This window comes from Artibeus jamaicensis, unplaced genomic scaffold (assembly GCF_021234435.1).
Source record: "Artibeus jamaicensis isolate MK-2021 breed Jamaican fruit bat unplaced genomic scaffold, CSHL_Jam_final contig_490, whole genome shotgun sequence".
In the NCBI taxonomy this organism is placed as follows: domain Eukaryota; kingdom Metazoa; phylum Chordata; class Mammalia; order Chiroptera; family Phyllostomidae; genus Artibeus; species Artibeus jamaicensis.
Window position 1 is genome coordinate 5,729,144 of NW_026521861.1, and position 16,109 is coordinate 5,745,252.

The window sequence follows — 16,109 nt, forward strand, 5'->3', positions numbered from 1 at the left end:
TGTGTGTATATAAACATATTTATCTGTCTGTGTTTTATAAGGTTTATATGCCCAAATATCAAGATATACTCTAAATCTAGAATAACTACAATGTGTTTGAAATGAGCAATTAAGACAGGTTTGAAAATCAGGCTAATGGAGCAAAGTGCCTAGAGAGAGACCTGCACATATATGGTCAATTCAATTATGACAGAAGCTCATAGCAATTAAGTGTGAAAATAATTGTCTTTCAGTGGTGCTGGGTCAATTAGATATGCATATGGAAAATATGTAAACACTGGTCCCTACTTGAAACAATCTTTTCAGGCTGAATCATAGCCTTGAATGAACTTATGGTATAGCTTCATGATCTTGGGTTAGGTTAGGTACAGATTTTTTAAGCAAGCTGCAGAAATCTTTAATTATTTTTTCATATAGTTACTGATAATATTTGGGTTTCTCTCTACATTTTAGTATTTGTTTTCTTTGTTTCAACTGTCTTATATTCCATTTTCTCTCTTCATTGGCTTATTTTGGATGAGGCACTTTTAATATAATTCCAATTTCCATGTCAAAACTCATAGTTAAATATTCCCTTACTATTCTTTTAGCTGTTAGTTTAGGTATTAAGACAGGCATTCTGGACATGTTGGTGTCTAATGTAAATTACTACTTTTACCTCTTCATGGATATTTCTTGGACCTGAACATATTTAACTCCAATTAATTCCATTTACATGCTATATCATGTCTTACTTTTAAATATATTTTAAATCCCATAGCTGATTATAATTTTTGGTCTGCAATTTTACTATTAATTTCAATTTACCTGCATGTATACACTCTTTCTTGTTCTTCATTCTTTCCATTATTTTAATGCTTTTGTCTGGGGTCATTTTCTTTATGCTGAAGAATTACCGTTAGTTTTTAAAAAATTTTATTTTTCAATTAAAGTTTATATGCAATATTATTTTATATTAGTCTCAGGTGTACAGCATTGTGGTTAGATATACTTTACAAAGTGTTCCTTTAGTATTTTTTGACAGAAATCAGCCTATATGACTCATCTCAGTTTTTGTTCATCCGAAAAATATCTTTATTTTACTGTCACATTTGATTTTTCCCCCCAGCACTTCAAAAATGCCCTTCTATTTTTCTTAGGGTTACTTTAAAATTTTTCACTTTCTTTTTAGATTTCAGTCTTTTAAATGGGATACCCGAGAGTGGTTCTTTGTATTTAGTCTGGTTGGAGTTTAGTGATTCTCTTATATCTATGTGTTTGATAGGCTAATATCTTTGATGAGTTTTGGAAAATTCTCAGACATTATCTCATCAAAATTATTCTGGCTCCTTATCTTCCTCTTTCCCTTTTGGGATTCCAGTTACCTCTGTTAGCCCCTTTTTTCAGACTATAAGATGCACTGTTTCCCCCTCAAATTTGGGAGGAATAATGGTTGTTAATGCTGCAGCTGAGTTCTGTTTACATTTACATTGGTGAAAAATTATGTTATTTATGTTATTAAATATTTTACTACATTTTTTGCTTCCAAAATTTTTTTCCTATTTTTCTCCTCTAAAACCTAAATGCATCTTATGGTCTGAAAAAATAATGGTACTTCTTTTCTCTATTTTCTATCCATTTTCTCATACGTTACAAATGGCATTATTCCCTACTGTCATTTCTTCCAGCTAACTGATCCTCTCTTCATCTTCAATATCCTGGAAACCCACTGAGGTTCTTAGTATCAGTTCTTTTCTCTTTACTTTTACAATCTCCCTTTGATTGCTGATTCTTACTGACCATTGCTGGAGGGTAAATTCTCCATCTTGCCCACACTCCCAAACAAACATATTAATCACCTTTCGGGAGACTGTTCTTTCAAGGGTCATCATATATCAGGAAATTTGTTCCTTTTTTGTTGCTTCCCCCGACCCTTGATCCTATTTCTTGATATAGCCATAATTTCTTCCAAAAAATAAATGCCCAACATTTTATATAAAACATAGATAATGTCTCTGATTTGTGTTATTTTTTTTAAAGAGGATTTTTTTTTCTTCTCCAGGTATTTGGGGTAGGGGAAAAATCACTCTACACTATTTGGATACTGAAATAATTTCAGGTTGGATTTCAGGGTGTAGAGAGCCTGGTCTAATTCTGAATTGTCTGTACTACTAGGGCAGAGCTTTGTGGGAGTAGCAGGAGCCTAACCTGGTCTTGTACTGTTTACCAAGGTTCTCCTTCTTCACAGTGTCTGACCTCAAATTTTTCTCTCCTGAAAATGCAACACCTGATCTAAGCTTACCTCCTAATCCTCTTGGTGATTGCTCCGTTCTTCGCCTGTGTCACTTAGATATTGTCAAATAACTCAAGGAGGGGACAGGCACAGAATACTGTGCTGCTACTCTGTGCTTCCCTTCTCTCTGAAACGTGACCTCATCCATCCCAGCTGCCTTGGTAGGCCCTGAAACCTTGGTAGGTCCTTCTGCCCGTGTCCCTCTGATTGACTTTTACTCTCACTCTTGCTCTCTATATATACATGCATGTTTGGTTTGCCGCAAGCAAGCCGATCTGTTACAGTCTCAGACAGAAGTCCCCAAAGGTTTTATTTCTGGGAAACCAAACAACTCCAGTTGGCCTAAACTTTCTAGTTTATTTCTGGGAAACCAAACAACTCCAATTGGCCTCCATCTTTCTAGTTCCAACTGAAGAATTTTCAGGGACCCTAGCATTTAGAAGATTGGGTACAGCTGAAAGGCTGTACTTGTTAAGGAGATAACAGAAAGCAGTATCCAGTTAGAGTGGTGGTTCTCTAAGTGGTCCCTGGACCAGTTTCAAACTTAATTTCACAGTTGTTTTAATTTTCCCACAGGTATTAAAATACTAACAATTTCGATCAAACCTAACACTATAATTCTAATGACTTCATCTTTTCCCCTTCAAGTCACACTCCAGAACCTCTCAGACTACACAATTCCCTTTAATTTTGCCCTATTTTTTCCCTTGAAGCACAATGTATAATCTATGACCTTGTTAAAAGAATGCATATTTCTGGGCCTCACTCCATCCTAGTGAATCAGAATCTTTGGAGAGGGGGCCCCAGGGAACTGTTTTAACATGCTCCCTGGCTGATTCTTATGCACCTTAAAGACTGAACACCAATGGCCTCTCAGAAGAGAAAGCCGGAAGTCACTGTCATAAATCCGAACCCTCATTTCATCATTAACTTTTAAAACTCCTTGGTATTCACGGCCTCAAACAGTGCTGTCTGCATTTTAGGTGCTCAGAAAACATGGCTGGAAGTAGGGCTGCCTAATTTAATAACTGAGATCATTTAACGAACATGTGTATCCTTCAGAGACCGTCCTCCTCATTGACAAGATGATGAAAATGGCTGTGTCTATCCGAAAACACAGTGCAAATCTCATCTTATCTATCTTCTAAATATTCATAAAATTCAGATAACCACAATTTGGCAAAAAAAGAGATGCTCATAACAATATCTCCAAAGTCCTACAAAGGTATGAACTCTCAATTGCCAAAGAAAGTACGCTCGATCGTGTTGCGATAGGCCTTTGTATGTGTATGACCCAGCAGGCTGCCTGTGGAAAAGAAAACCCAAGACTTCGGGTTGGGAGAGGAAGATGGCATTGGTATTTTTTTAGGTTGGTTGAGGATGTATGTATGCAAAATTATTTTAAAAAACATTAAGATATTATGGAAAAACATTTTTCTAAAAGTGCCAGTAAAGCAAGGTTAAATCCAAAAAGAACCCCCAAGAAGTGAGATAGTAAGTGGAAGTGAAGAACACTTGCAGTGAAATACAAATAATTGACAAATTGCATCAGAGAAAGTGACATGATAACAACAACAAGAAACTACGGGTGGAAGGAAATAAAAATTTAAATAATCAAGTTAAAAATATGTCAACAAAACCCAAAAAGGTATACAAACCCAGCCACGATTTCTTAGGAAGAAATCCCTGGCTGCAGGAGGTAGAGGGGAGATGGAAGTCGGTCCTACCTCCTCCAGTTGCACCATGAGCGTGACATTGTGCCCTTGTTCCGCTGTCAACTTGCCGTCAGCAGTGACGATCCGGAGCCCACGTGGGGCCTTCCCTGGACACTTCTGGGGTTTGGCAGTGTACTGTTCTCGTACTCCATCAGTGCAGTTGTTGGAAACCACCTTCCTGTACCTACATGGAGAAAAGGTCAAGTTGTAATCGGGCTCATTGTAATTTGGATTGCTCCCAATTTTTAAAGCTAAACTTACTGCCTAGTCCTGGTGGCTATCAATAACTACATTTCATGTAGCTCCAAGGATGGCAGCTGAGTCCTATAAGGCACCCAACAGAAATACAAATCCACATAATAACATGGTGTTCCTGTTACTAGCCCTTTAATACTAAAGGGCTAGTATTAAATTTAATACTTTTTTCATTCACCTAGCCAATCAACGAACTGTTTTACTTCAGAGCCATAGGAAATGCACAGCAGTAGAAGACACGGTTTTTGCCCTCACTAAATTTATAATCTACTTGAAGAGATCTATGTGGACAATTTTAGGATATTTCAGGGCTATATAATTAAGGGTTAGAAGGAGTAGCAATACATATTGCGAAGGAATTTGCAATTCAGAGAAAGAACAGATTATTATGGGATGACATGATTTAACATTACGTCTCACAGAGCATGCTCTAGCAATGGCATAATGCAGAATGTTGGCTAAATATCAAAGTTTTCATCCAATATTTCGTGAGGGGTTATACTGTCTAAAACCATTGAAATCTCATGTTAAGGAGACTTCAGTCTGCTGATTGAGTGAATTCTTCCTGTCATTTTGCTTATTTCTCCTTGTTTCAGCAGGCAAAGAGGGGTAAAATTGAGGGTGGGAGATGGGGGTGGGTGGGGTGGAGGAAAGTGGTGGCAGGAAAATGGAGACACCTGTACTTGAACAATAAAAAAACATAAAAAATTAAAATGAAATTATCCTAAAAATTTACCCTGTTCAAATGATCAGATTCATAATAAATTAAATCTGTGGTTTTAGAATGACTAACCTTTAAGGCTTTGCAGGTTCGGTGTTACTTATTCATCATCTTTTTGTGTGTGGTCTACAGTAACTACTTTATGGATTCATATACTTGATTTCCCAAGACTGCTGTCTATAAGTAGTGGTAGAGCTCAAAGTGGAAGGAAAGCCCAAGATCTGTCCACTCTTCTAGACCAGGGGTTCACAAGCCTTTTATATAAGGGACCAGATAGTAAATGTTGAAGCTTTGTGGTCTATATGGTGTTTGTGGAGTGAAAGTGGACACAGGCAATGTGCAAAGAAGGAATGCAGCTGTGTTCTAATAAAACTTTATTTACAAAAACTGGCAGTGTCCTAGATCTGGCTTGCAGGCTATTGTTTTCTAATCCCTTCAAATCTAACCAAGGTTCTCTCCTCTGTTCCCGAGTCTCAGAATTGACTAGCTCAATGCATGGTTGAAAAAATCAAATTAAATACTGTGGGAGAAAGTGCTTTGAATACAGTGAATCATTACAAGGTCAATTTTTAATCTTTAACTCACCATGTGGGGTAGTTGTATGGATTAAATGAATTCATGTACACAGAGTACTTAAAACCACTCTGACAATTAGCAAGTGCTTATGAAATGATGCCACTTATTTTTATTTAACACTATTATTATTTCTCCTACCTGTCCACAACTCTCACATCTTCCAGATGTCTTTAGGATAAGTTGCAAATCCAGCTACCTTGTGCAGAATGCCCTGGATGAGCTAACTTCATGCTATTTTCCTGGACTCTTTTTCTCCAATAAGCTCACTCTGTTCTAGCCACACTTTTCTGCTCTTTCTGCCTCTCTGTCCTCCTGCATGCTCCACAGCTGCCCATGCTTTCACTTACAGCTAGCACCTGTCTTTTCCTGACTGTGGTAGTACAGTAGTAAGACAGGAACAAGTGCATAGAGAGTTCTTACTATGCTTTAGTTTAGTCATTGTGCTAAGTTTTTAACAAGACTTTTCTCATTCACCTTCAAAATATTCCTAATAAGGAAGGTATTCTTATACTTTAGGTACAGATGAATAAACTAAGGTTCCAAAAAGTTGATTAATTTTCTCAAGATTACACAGCCAGGACCCTAGACAATTTATCTCTGGAACACATATGCTTTTTACCATTACATTGTACAGATCCTTCAAATGGAGAAATATCATCCCTCCTTTAAATGCTTAAAGGAATCCTTATTGTTGACTTGATAGGAATCAATTTATGCCTTGTCAACTGCCTTCCTGTGTAGAATGGTAAACTTTAAGCTCCTTGAGGGCACCCTTGAGCCTTGAATATGTGAGACTGGTAATCATGAGGTCCACACTGGGGTGGTTGTACCATTTTAAAAGAGAAAATACCTGCACAGCCGTTGGCTATTACCACTGCCCCAACCCCTTCCAACACCTCACCCACCAACCTGGCGGTGTTGATCCCTACCTTTGGGGTCCCTGCTTCTCCTTACAGGCCAGCAACTGAAGGGTTAACACCAAGCACAAGCAGGCAGCCTCCAAACCCCTGCTCTTGCACTAAGATCCCTGCCCATTCTGATTGGGCATTGTCATATCTGAGCATTTCTAACAGTCCCTCATTGGATATTTAAAAATTCTATTGCAGGTGCTTGTGAGTATATGCTGATTAAAACAGAAAATAATGGCAGGTGGGAGGAAAAACAAGGAATGCCACTGACATTGGGAATAGTGGCATTTTGGTACCAGCAAGGTAGCAAGAAAATGGCTGTCAATGTCATATAGTAATTATGGCATTTCAGTGAATTTAACTGTGAGTCAGAAACTCCCTGTGTGTTTCTGAGGCAAGGCACCAGGCAAAAGACAGATTATGATTTTTAATCACTCAGCACCCAAGCACACCTGTGCCTCTGTCTTGGCTAGCAGCAATAGAGGCATGGGCTCACTATCACCATTGTCACCATCAGCAAGGGAACAGCTCTTTTGTTTGTCTCTGCTCTGACCAATCATTGTCTCAGGCTTTCCTGAATCCTGTAGCAACAGGACTTCTGCTTAAATCCAAAGCACGGAACCATCCCCCTGTGATTCTGCCACCGAGAGACTATTGGTAATTTTTTTAAATGCTTATTAAAAACCATTTTATTTCCTGGATGAAAATGGCATCGCATTAGCCCCACCAGACCTGTCCCTTAAATTTAGAAGAAAATTGTCCAGAAATACAGAGTTAATTTACTCAAGTAAGCACGCACCTGCTTTTTGCATCACTGAATGCTCCTATTTTCATACCAGCAGCTGTCCCTGGGTCTGAGTTACATAAATGAATAATGCATTTAATATGTTATTAAATGGGGCTGCTACCTCCACAATAACAAGGCGACTTATGATTATGTCGGAGTGAAGCTCTGCATATTACTGGGACGCATTTAGTGGGCAGAGTGTTCTTCAGTCTACAAAGAAGAAATGTGACCTGTAATGGCAAGGGAGCCTTTCTTTGTACAATTACAGGAAAGGAAACATTCTGCAAATGTGCCTCTGATATTATCAACCGCTCATCAGTAGGTACTGTCTTATTACTTCAGTAATCCCAATTTTAACTATTCCTTCTCATCTTGATACCTCTCTGTCACTTTTCCTCTTTACCTCTCTCTTCTTTGATTTTGCTTCTCTATCGCCTGCCAGTCTTAACAAGGATAAGGCCATAGTTTTTCTTTGTGAGAGTAAAACTGGTGTTTTCCTACTTAGTAGTTTTTTTTTTTTTACCTTGTGAGTTTGGGTGGAATACAGATGTTTATGACTGTGCAGCCCATGGTAAGGTGACAGTAAGTCCACGGTAAGCCCACGGCATAGCCTAGCTCAGCAGATCAAACCCCCCTCTGCTCTTCAGGATCACTGGGAGGCACTTTTAAAATAAATGGATGTCAAAAACCCAATGCCAGGAATTATGATTTAATCAAGACTTCTGGGCATCACTGTGTTTGGTTTCTGCTTTTAAGCTTTCTGGCGGTTCTCGTGTGCATACGGCATCAGAGACCACTGCCTGGTTCAAACTAGTGTAGGACCTGATGACCCAGGTTTAAACTCAGGTTCTTACATACTATACGAACTTGGGCAATTTACTCAACCTGCCTCTAACATTTGGGTTGTTTGCCCACAAAATAGGGAAAATTACAGAATCTTTTCATAAAGCTCCTGGGAGGATGAAGTGTGATAATGGATTCAAAAGGGCTGAGAATAGAGTCTGGCACATGGTAAGAACCTAACAAATATTAAAATATCAAAAATTAGTGAAAATAGTAGTATTGAAACAATTAAACATTAACTTGCCATTATCCAGCAAATTCCATGAGAATAGAAGCTACATTCTTATTGCCAAGATCCTTGTAAGATCAAATCTGTCCATGTCAATTTCTTTCTTAATATAATTCAAAACTTACTGTGGACTTATTCATAAGGGGTATGATTCAGGGTTCAAGCAGAGTCCATGACCTGGCCTCAGTGTATTTTTCTAGCTTCAGCTCATTCCACTGTCCCACACAATTCTTACGCTCAGGCCACCCGGGTGTCTACAAGCCTTTTTCTGCCTGTGCTGTTCATTCCACTGGAATGTTCTTCCTTCCTGCCTAGCTCCTACACATTCTTTAAAAATCACCTTAGAAATTGAATTTTTCAGTCACGTTGTCTCTTCCATTTTTTGACAGTAGTTATCACATGTGACAGCCATGGTAGAGCTGGATGACACTCTAGGTCTTCCTGCAGCCAAGGTCAGTCTTATTGACTCTGAGCTACAGAGTCCTTCATCTGAGCTCACAAAACAGTGTGGTAATTGATGGGGGCAGAAGGTATAAGGGGACTACATGGTAATGGAGAAAAACACAATAAAGATTAAAAAAGAATTTATATAGCTTAATATTTTGGATTGTACTACATGCCTTGGCTTTCAAGGAAAAACAGCTTTGTTATAATATTTGACTTAATGAAACAAGAAATGCAGCAAGCCTTGGGAAGATAGAAGGGGGCTAGTTCTGAGTACAGTGTAGGGCTAAGACTTAACAATCTTATGCAGTAGACGTGACATCAGCATTTAGAAACAACTGGGTTCCATGGCTGACTAAGCAGGTTTTCCAAGTTTCTCTCCTCAAAGCAACAGTTCTCAGGATTTTCCCCTTGAATTGAGTAAGCAGACCTTTGAATTAGGGGACTGTCCAGAGGTGGTCCTAAACGGAGGCGAGAAAACGTTCCGGAAGCGGGATGGAAGCCTGAGTCCTTTAGTTTCAACAGCAAATGGAATGTGGCTTTGTTTTAAATGCCATCCTGATGGGATAGGACACACCAGCAATGCAGGTCCAATATATATATATTGTCCTGGACCCACTAAATGTTATTGTGGGTGTAGATGCAGTGTACATATGTATACACTGTAAGTATATATATACATATATATATATACACACACACATATATATACACACACACACATATATATAATTAATGCTATTTTTAAATCATTTTTAAGCTTCTTGAGTAAATATCCTTGTTGTGTATTGAGAAACTAACCCGGAGGAACAATCACCTCTATCATTTACATTCGTCCAGGAAGAATTAATGGTTATTCTAAAGAAACTCCACAGGCGGAAATTTCTGTACACGCTTTTCTTTTCAAACACATTTGGAAATACCTCTAGTTTAATAGGAAGAAAAAAATCTTTCCCCTGAGAAGATTATCTTAGTTTCTCAGAATAAACCAGCCCAATACGCACTTTATTTTATATTGACAGAATTTTTTATGGTTGGCATGCAACAAGCAATGTCCTAGTTAATTTGGCAGCTTAACTTTGCAGCAGGCTCCCTGGATCCCAAACAGTATAAATAAGATATAACCACATGTAAGTCCAACTAAATGAGCTCGTGCTTGTGTATGTGCAAACTGAGACACGTGCAGACATCAGTGGAGAAAACAGAAGTGCTATGGGTTTTTCCAGCACTAACACACAAGAATACAAACAAATGAACACTGACTTCACTTTATTTGAACAAAAGAAACCTGCTCACTAATCAGGTAAAGGTGTTCTCTGCTTTAAGTGGTATATCAAGGGCCAGACATGTGTTTTGCTGTGCAGTGGTTTCTAATTATGTGGCTTTATAAGTCTGTTCAGGTTATTATTTGTTTCACAGATGAAACCACAGAAGCTTGGACTGAATATGTCCTAGGTTGCAGTATTGCAGTAGCTATTAAGTATTAATAAATGTCTAGACTATATACACCCACGATAAAAAGAATGTTTCCCCCTCTTTTTCCTTTTATTCCAGAGGAGCCCTTAGTTAATGAGTACTGGTGATGGTATGTGCATTCTGGGAAGTGACTACTGTTTGCTAGGTGTGCTATGTATTTTTCTGTGTATTTTATAATAGTATTCTATTTACCCTGAAAGCAAACAGCAACATTTTCTAGATTAGGAATCTAAAGTTCAAAGAAAGGAAGTCACTTGCTAAAGAGTGGTAAATGGTGGAGATGGTATTCAAACAGTTACTCCAAAGTAACTGTTTTTCACCAAACAAAATATCCCCCATTAGAATATTTCATTCTCCATCCATAACAAGCTGAGGCCCCTGCACCAGCCTCCTTGCTTTGCATGGAGGGGCCTATGAAAGGTGTGAGGGCAATGGGTGAACAGAGGCAGGGAGTGTACAGTGGAGAACACAGCAGAACCGTGCTCACACGCTGCTCCATGGACCAAGGACTAGGAACTAGTGGCCACAGGTTCCTGGAGAAACATTTTGCATCCATTTCAGCTCTTATTCCAACTAGCATTTATGAGTGCTAGCCAAGAACTGAAACAAAAATTGCACGGCCATTCTGCACAGCGAAGCTGATAAATATTTTGCCATCCCCTTAAAACAGCATTTCTACTGGGCGTAATATTGACCTATGCTAGAATGTTTCCATCACGGTCAAGTGAGTGAACTTGAGAACTCTGCTCTGTATACAGGGTAATAAGTTCACTGTGAATGCAAGCAAAACCATTTATAAAGTGAGGCTTTAAAAAAAGAAGAAGAAAAGGAAGAGGAAGGTTTACCTGCATGCTTTCAGCTAAACTCTCAGAAAGGTGATGTTGGACGATTTGCTTGTCTGGCCTGACTGACAAGAAACATTTGCTTCTTAGATGCCCTTCCATTCAAATTCTGACTGCATGACCACACGTGTGTTTTGCTGTGAGGCCAGTGAGGTGTCCAGGGAGAAACATCTATGGAGGGACTGCTCTCAAGCTGACCTTGCACTGGGGATGCCTCTGCACTTCATCCCAGTCCAAAGCTAATAGATTCTGTATGAACTGAGCAGGCGATGCTCATGGATGGGCTGAAACTGGCACCGGAGAGATTTAGGGTACACGGCGGTGCCTTAATTCTAGAGGCTTCCAGGCACTAACACCAAGGCTTGTTCTTGAGAAAAATGTCCTGGTGGCCCTTTCACCCAGGTCATCTCTTATTTCTTTTGCCTAAAATGACCTTCCTCACTTTGTTAATTTGGGAAATGCTGCTGACCCCTCCTCTCAGCTTTGCCTTGCAGAATCCACTGACATTTATATTTCAAAGGAGAAATGAGTCCCTAATGTGTAGGATGTAGAGAAGGTACACCAGCAGGGAGCTAGTGTTTAACCCTTGTCGGGAGAGGCCTGCCAAAGCCTGGATCCACAGGTCTGAGAGGTAACCAGACATCTGGGGGGTTTGCTTTAACCATCAGCAAAAACACCTCCAGTTGCCAAGAGACTAATTATTGTTGCATGCTTTTAATAACGACAATCATGGTGTGAAAATGTTAATTGCAGCATTGTTTACAGTGGCAGAAAATAGGACATCAGCAAAATGTCCATAGAAAGGGGTGACTGAGAAACCCAGGTGCTTCAGTCCCATGGAATGAGAAGTAATTGGGTAGAAGGTAACCTCATATAATCTGACTTGAAAGGATGTAGAAGACAGGTTTTTGAATGAAAAAGAAGAAAAAGAACAACATATCTAGTAGAAAATCACCTATAAAAATAACCTCCCCTATTTTGTGCATTTTTTTTTCCTGGCAGAATTATTCACTCACTGGGAGATGAAAAGTGTTAGATAACACGCATATCAGCCAGATCACAGTTGTGTGGAAAAGGGGGCAGGATTGGGGTGACGATCTAAATGGACTTCTAAACTATAGAAAAACTATGTCTACATTCCCTGTGCAGTGGAATATCTGTAAGTAGAAAGCTAAGTGCTTAATGGCAGCACTGCAGTGGCTATAATGTTAAACACCGAATCTGTGTCAATGTGCCGATGAATCAGCACAGAGCTAAGCGGCATCTGGGGCCTGGGGCTGGAGTGATATAAAGAAAGGCAGAAAGTTCTCCTTTAATTCCACTCCATTGTGCCTCTTAGCAACTCCAGAGGTGGCTACAGACACTGTAAGTAAGAAATCAATGGTAGAGGCCTTTTTTGAAGATAATTTCAGACCCTGTCCCAGCTAAGGGTCCTCTCGTTCCTAGAGCAAATGCAGTGCGTGTAGACAATGCAGTGACCAGTGAGGTTACTATTGTCACCCCCACCCACACACTATAGCTCATTGGTCCCTCTGTGGGTGGTCACTCCGTCACCTGGGAGCGCCTTACACTTAAGAGCAGGGCATTTGCCACACCCATCAATGGCTGGTATTTACCACATGCTCTCTTACACAAGCTCGTTCACTGATGCTGAACTCAGGCTTTTTCTGCAAAAAATTTGCATGGAATAAATGAAACCAGGAGCTATGGTTACTTAAAAACCCTTTAGGGTCAGATGCTAGCATGTAAAACCCACTGACATGAACAAACCTCTCAGAGTGAAGGTTGAGCCCTAGGAAGTGAGGCTGGTGATTTGGCGATTAATAAACATAACTGCATTGACAAACATGTATATACCTGGACACTGATCACTGAATCGCATCCTTAAATTTAACTTTAATTGTATGGGGAATAGATGAAAAATCCCACTGAATAGAACACTATAATTGTAGCATCTCTGATACTTTATTTTATATATGTCAGGATTTATTTGGATTTCACACATTGAATTTGCCTAAAGACTGGTGAAATCTATTTACAGGCAGCTTAAAAACATTTGTGTGCACGTACAGGTATGTATATATGTGTATGCACTCACTCTGCCTACTCTAGTGATTTGAATAGCAACTGAAACAATTTAGACTCCTCTGCACTTCAGCCCCTTCTCATCAACACCAAAGACAGAGTAATATAACTTCCCTGAAGGACTGAGGTAGTGGGAAAAAAATCAATTTTGAAATTAGCTGTAGAGGTTTCCGATGCCATTTGCAAGGCCCGAACATTCTGGTACATGCAAGTAATAAAAGTTTAAGTTATTTAAGCTATCACTTAGTTATAAAATTAAGTTTATCTATGACATCAGCCCCTTTGATTTATTTTCCCTATGGCGTTAGATGCTGGAGACCCCAGTGATTTGCTGTAAAAATGCTTTTGTTTGTTTGTTTGTTTTGTATTTTTCCTTGATTTTGTGTTATGGATCAAAGAAGTCACAGTTTATTTCATCAAGCTCCCAGGAATCCATAACATCAGAGAAAATGATATTTGAGATACTTGTCTGTGTTTTTTCCCCTTCCTTCTGAAGAGTAGTATACAGGGTCCAGCAGAAATAATGCCTGCTTGAGTGTGGTTCGCAGGCTAATAATATGGGTGTAGTAATTTATAGTTTTAATTTGAACATTTCACCCAAAGTGTCACACGGTGTGCTTGAGTGTGATATGGTTATGTTACAGAATTACTCGCTTATGATTTTGTAATAAAAAACAGGCGTTATCTGTGCTGGACCCTGAATATTCCTTTGGTAATCTTTGTTTTTAATTAAAAATAAAAACTTAATTTCTCTCCAGTACAGGGAAGCACATAATTGAAGCGCTGGTAGACCTCAGCCCTGCACTGCAGCTGGCACGAGAGATGCGAGGAGAAACTGTCAAGTAGGACTGGGCTGCGGCTGAAATGCCTGCAGCTCACTCCTCCTCCCTCCTTCCCTCTCTCTCCTCCTGCCTTTCCCACTCTTTTTAACATTTCAATATACACACAAACGTGAGAAAATAGTGTAATAAATCTCCACGCCTCCATTAACATCTTCCAATGTTACCAATATCTTTCCCTTCTCTATCATTTTAAAGAAAATGTCACACATTACGTACCTCTAAAAGATAAGGCTTATTTTTTCTTTGGCCTGACCAAACTACAATGATCATCCCTAAGTGCATAACTATATGTTGTTACTATGATATCATCAATATAATATATTACTTAGGTTCAGATGAACCTAATGCCCCCTGTGATGGTTAATTTCATTTGTCGACTTGAAAAGGCCATGGGGTGCCCATATTTGGTCAGACATTACACTGGGTGTTTCTGGGGAGGTGGTTTTGGGTGAGATTAACATTTACATCAGTAGACCCAGTAAAGCAAAGGGCTCGCTCCAAAGTGGGCGGGCCCCACCCAATTTGGTGGAGGTCTGAATAGAACAAAAACACTGATCTTCTCCAGAGGAAGGTAGAGTGCTCCCTTCAGAAGGCTGTCTGTCACCTGAACATCCGCTCCATCTGCCTTCACTGTCAGGGGGAGGCCTTGGCTCTTCCTGGGTTTTGAGCTCACTGGCCTTCAGCCAGAAACTAGAAGATCAGCTCTCCTGGTTCTCTTGCCTTCAGACGAGGACTAGAAACACCGTCGGTTCTCCTGGGTTCCTGTTTGCCACGTACCCGGAACATCTTGGGGTGTGGACTTGCCCACCACCATCATTACGTGATCCGATTCCCCATAAAAAACAAATGAGTTCTCTCTCTATGTATTTAATCTATCAGATATAAACACGTATCTCTGGAAAACCCTAATACATCACCTAATCACCAGCCCATATTTAATGTTCTCAAATGGCTAAAAAATGTCTTTTTTGCAGATTGAATTAGAATCCAAATAAGTCACATATGCTGTTTTCTAAGTCTATAAACATCAACTACACTTGTGGAAAAGTGATGACATGTTTTCCCATTTTTGATATTTACCAAATAATTTTTGATAAACTCTATAATATATAACATTAAACCCAAAACTTCATAATCTGATTCCAGGCTTATAAAGATCAGAATGCATGCCTTGGATGTGTCAAAATTGGACACAGAAAAGGAAACACATTCCTCCGAAGACTAGCATACTCCTGCAAAGTCAGCGAGCGCCCTTTCTGACTCGAGATTCCACATCTATAACCCAAGAAGTGCAGAGATGAAACATTTATTTGGCCTTTCTCTCAGGGATGCAGTTAATGGTTAAAGGTATTTTTTCACCATTAGGTACCAGAAAGAAGACTTCTGAAATAAAGTATCAAACAGTGAAGCAATTTATACATTATCATTGCCATCTTCAAACCAATTTTCTTTCTTTATTTACCACTAGGGTTTTATCCTCAGGTGAAATTTGCACTATTAATCTAACTCTGTGCTTCATTATTAAAAAGTACAAAAGCGAATAAATTGTGCTGTAATGAAACAGGCCTGACCTTTGATCAGAAGTAATTCCATAAGTTTGACACACGCTGAAAAGCAGGGCTGACCAGTCAAGGTCACAGCTTCAGACACTCACCCAGTACTGTTGAGGTAACTCTGTCCCAAGCTGCAATCTTTCGACAGAGAAGATGGATTGAACCAAAATGCTGGCAGGCACTGGCCATTGCTGTGTCGCTCATAACCATAGTCACTGTCGGAGAAAGAGCCAAGAAAAATCTTTCAGTACATGGCAACATTACTGAGCACAATTTCACGTTAGTCCACAGCCAACTTCGACTCTAGTCAATTAGTTAGAAAAGAGGTGTTCACTAAATTGATGCCTGTCCAGGAATGGATTTTTTCCCCATGCAATATCTATCAATTACCCATGAAAATACCCCACAGAACCCATTTTCAGAAATGCTAACTTGGAGGCCACGAGGATGCCTGGGTAGAGATGAAGGCTCAATGTCCCATTATTCCAAATAAGCATCCTGAAGCCGAGAGAATAGACTATGTTCTCATTAGGAGGATACACAGTTCTGATTGTGGTTGGT

General features: G+C 39.5%; 1 protein-coding gene across 9 annotated transcripts in view; it reads right to left on the reverse strand.

The window, feature by feature from the left end:
- The window catches only part of SORCS1 (sortilin related VPS10 domain containing receptor 1), a 485,244-nt gene that overhangs the window by 62,611 nt on the left and 406,524 nt on the right, over positions 1 to 16,109 (reverse strand). For all 9 annotated transcript variants that reach the window (XM_037165612.2, XM_037165607.2, XM_053668607.1 and 6 more), the window contains 2 exons: positions 15,650 to 15,763; positions 4,000 to 4,171 (listed from right to left, as the gene is read on the reverse strand). In XM_037165612.2, the coding sequence (XP_037021507.2) occupies positions 4,000 to 4,171; positions 15,650 to 15,763 (286 nt within the window). The remainder of the gene's footprint in view (positions 1 to 3,999; positions 4,172 to 15,649; positions 15,764 to 16,109) is intronic.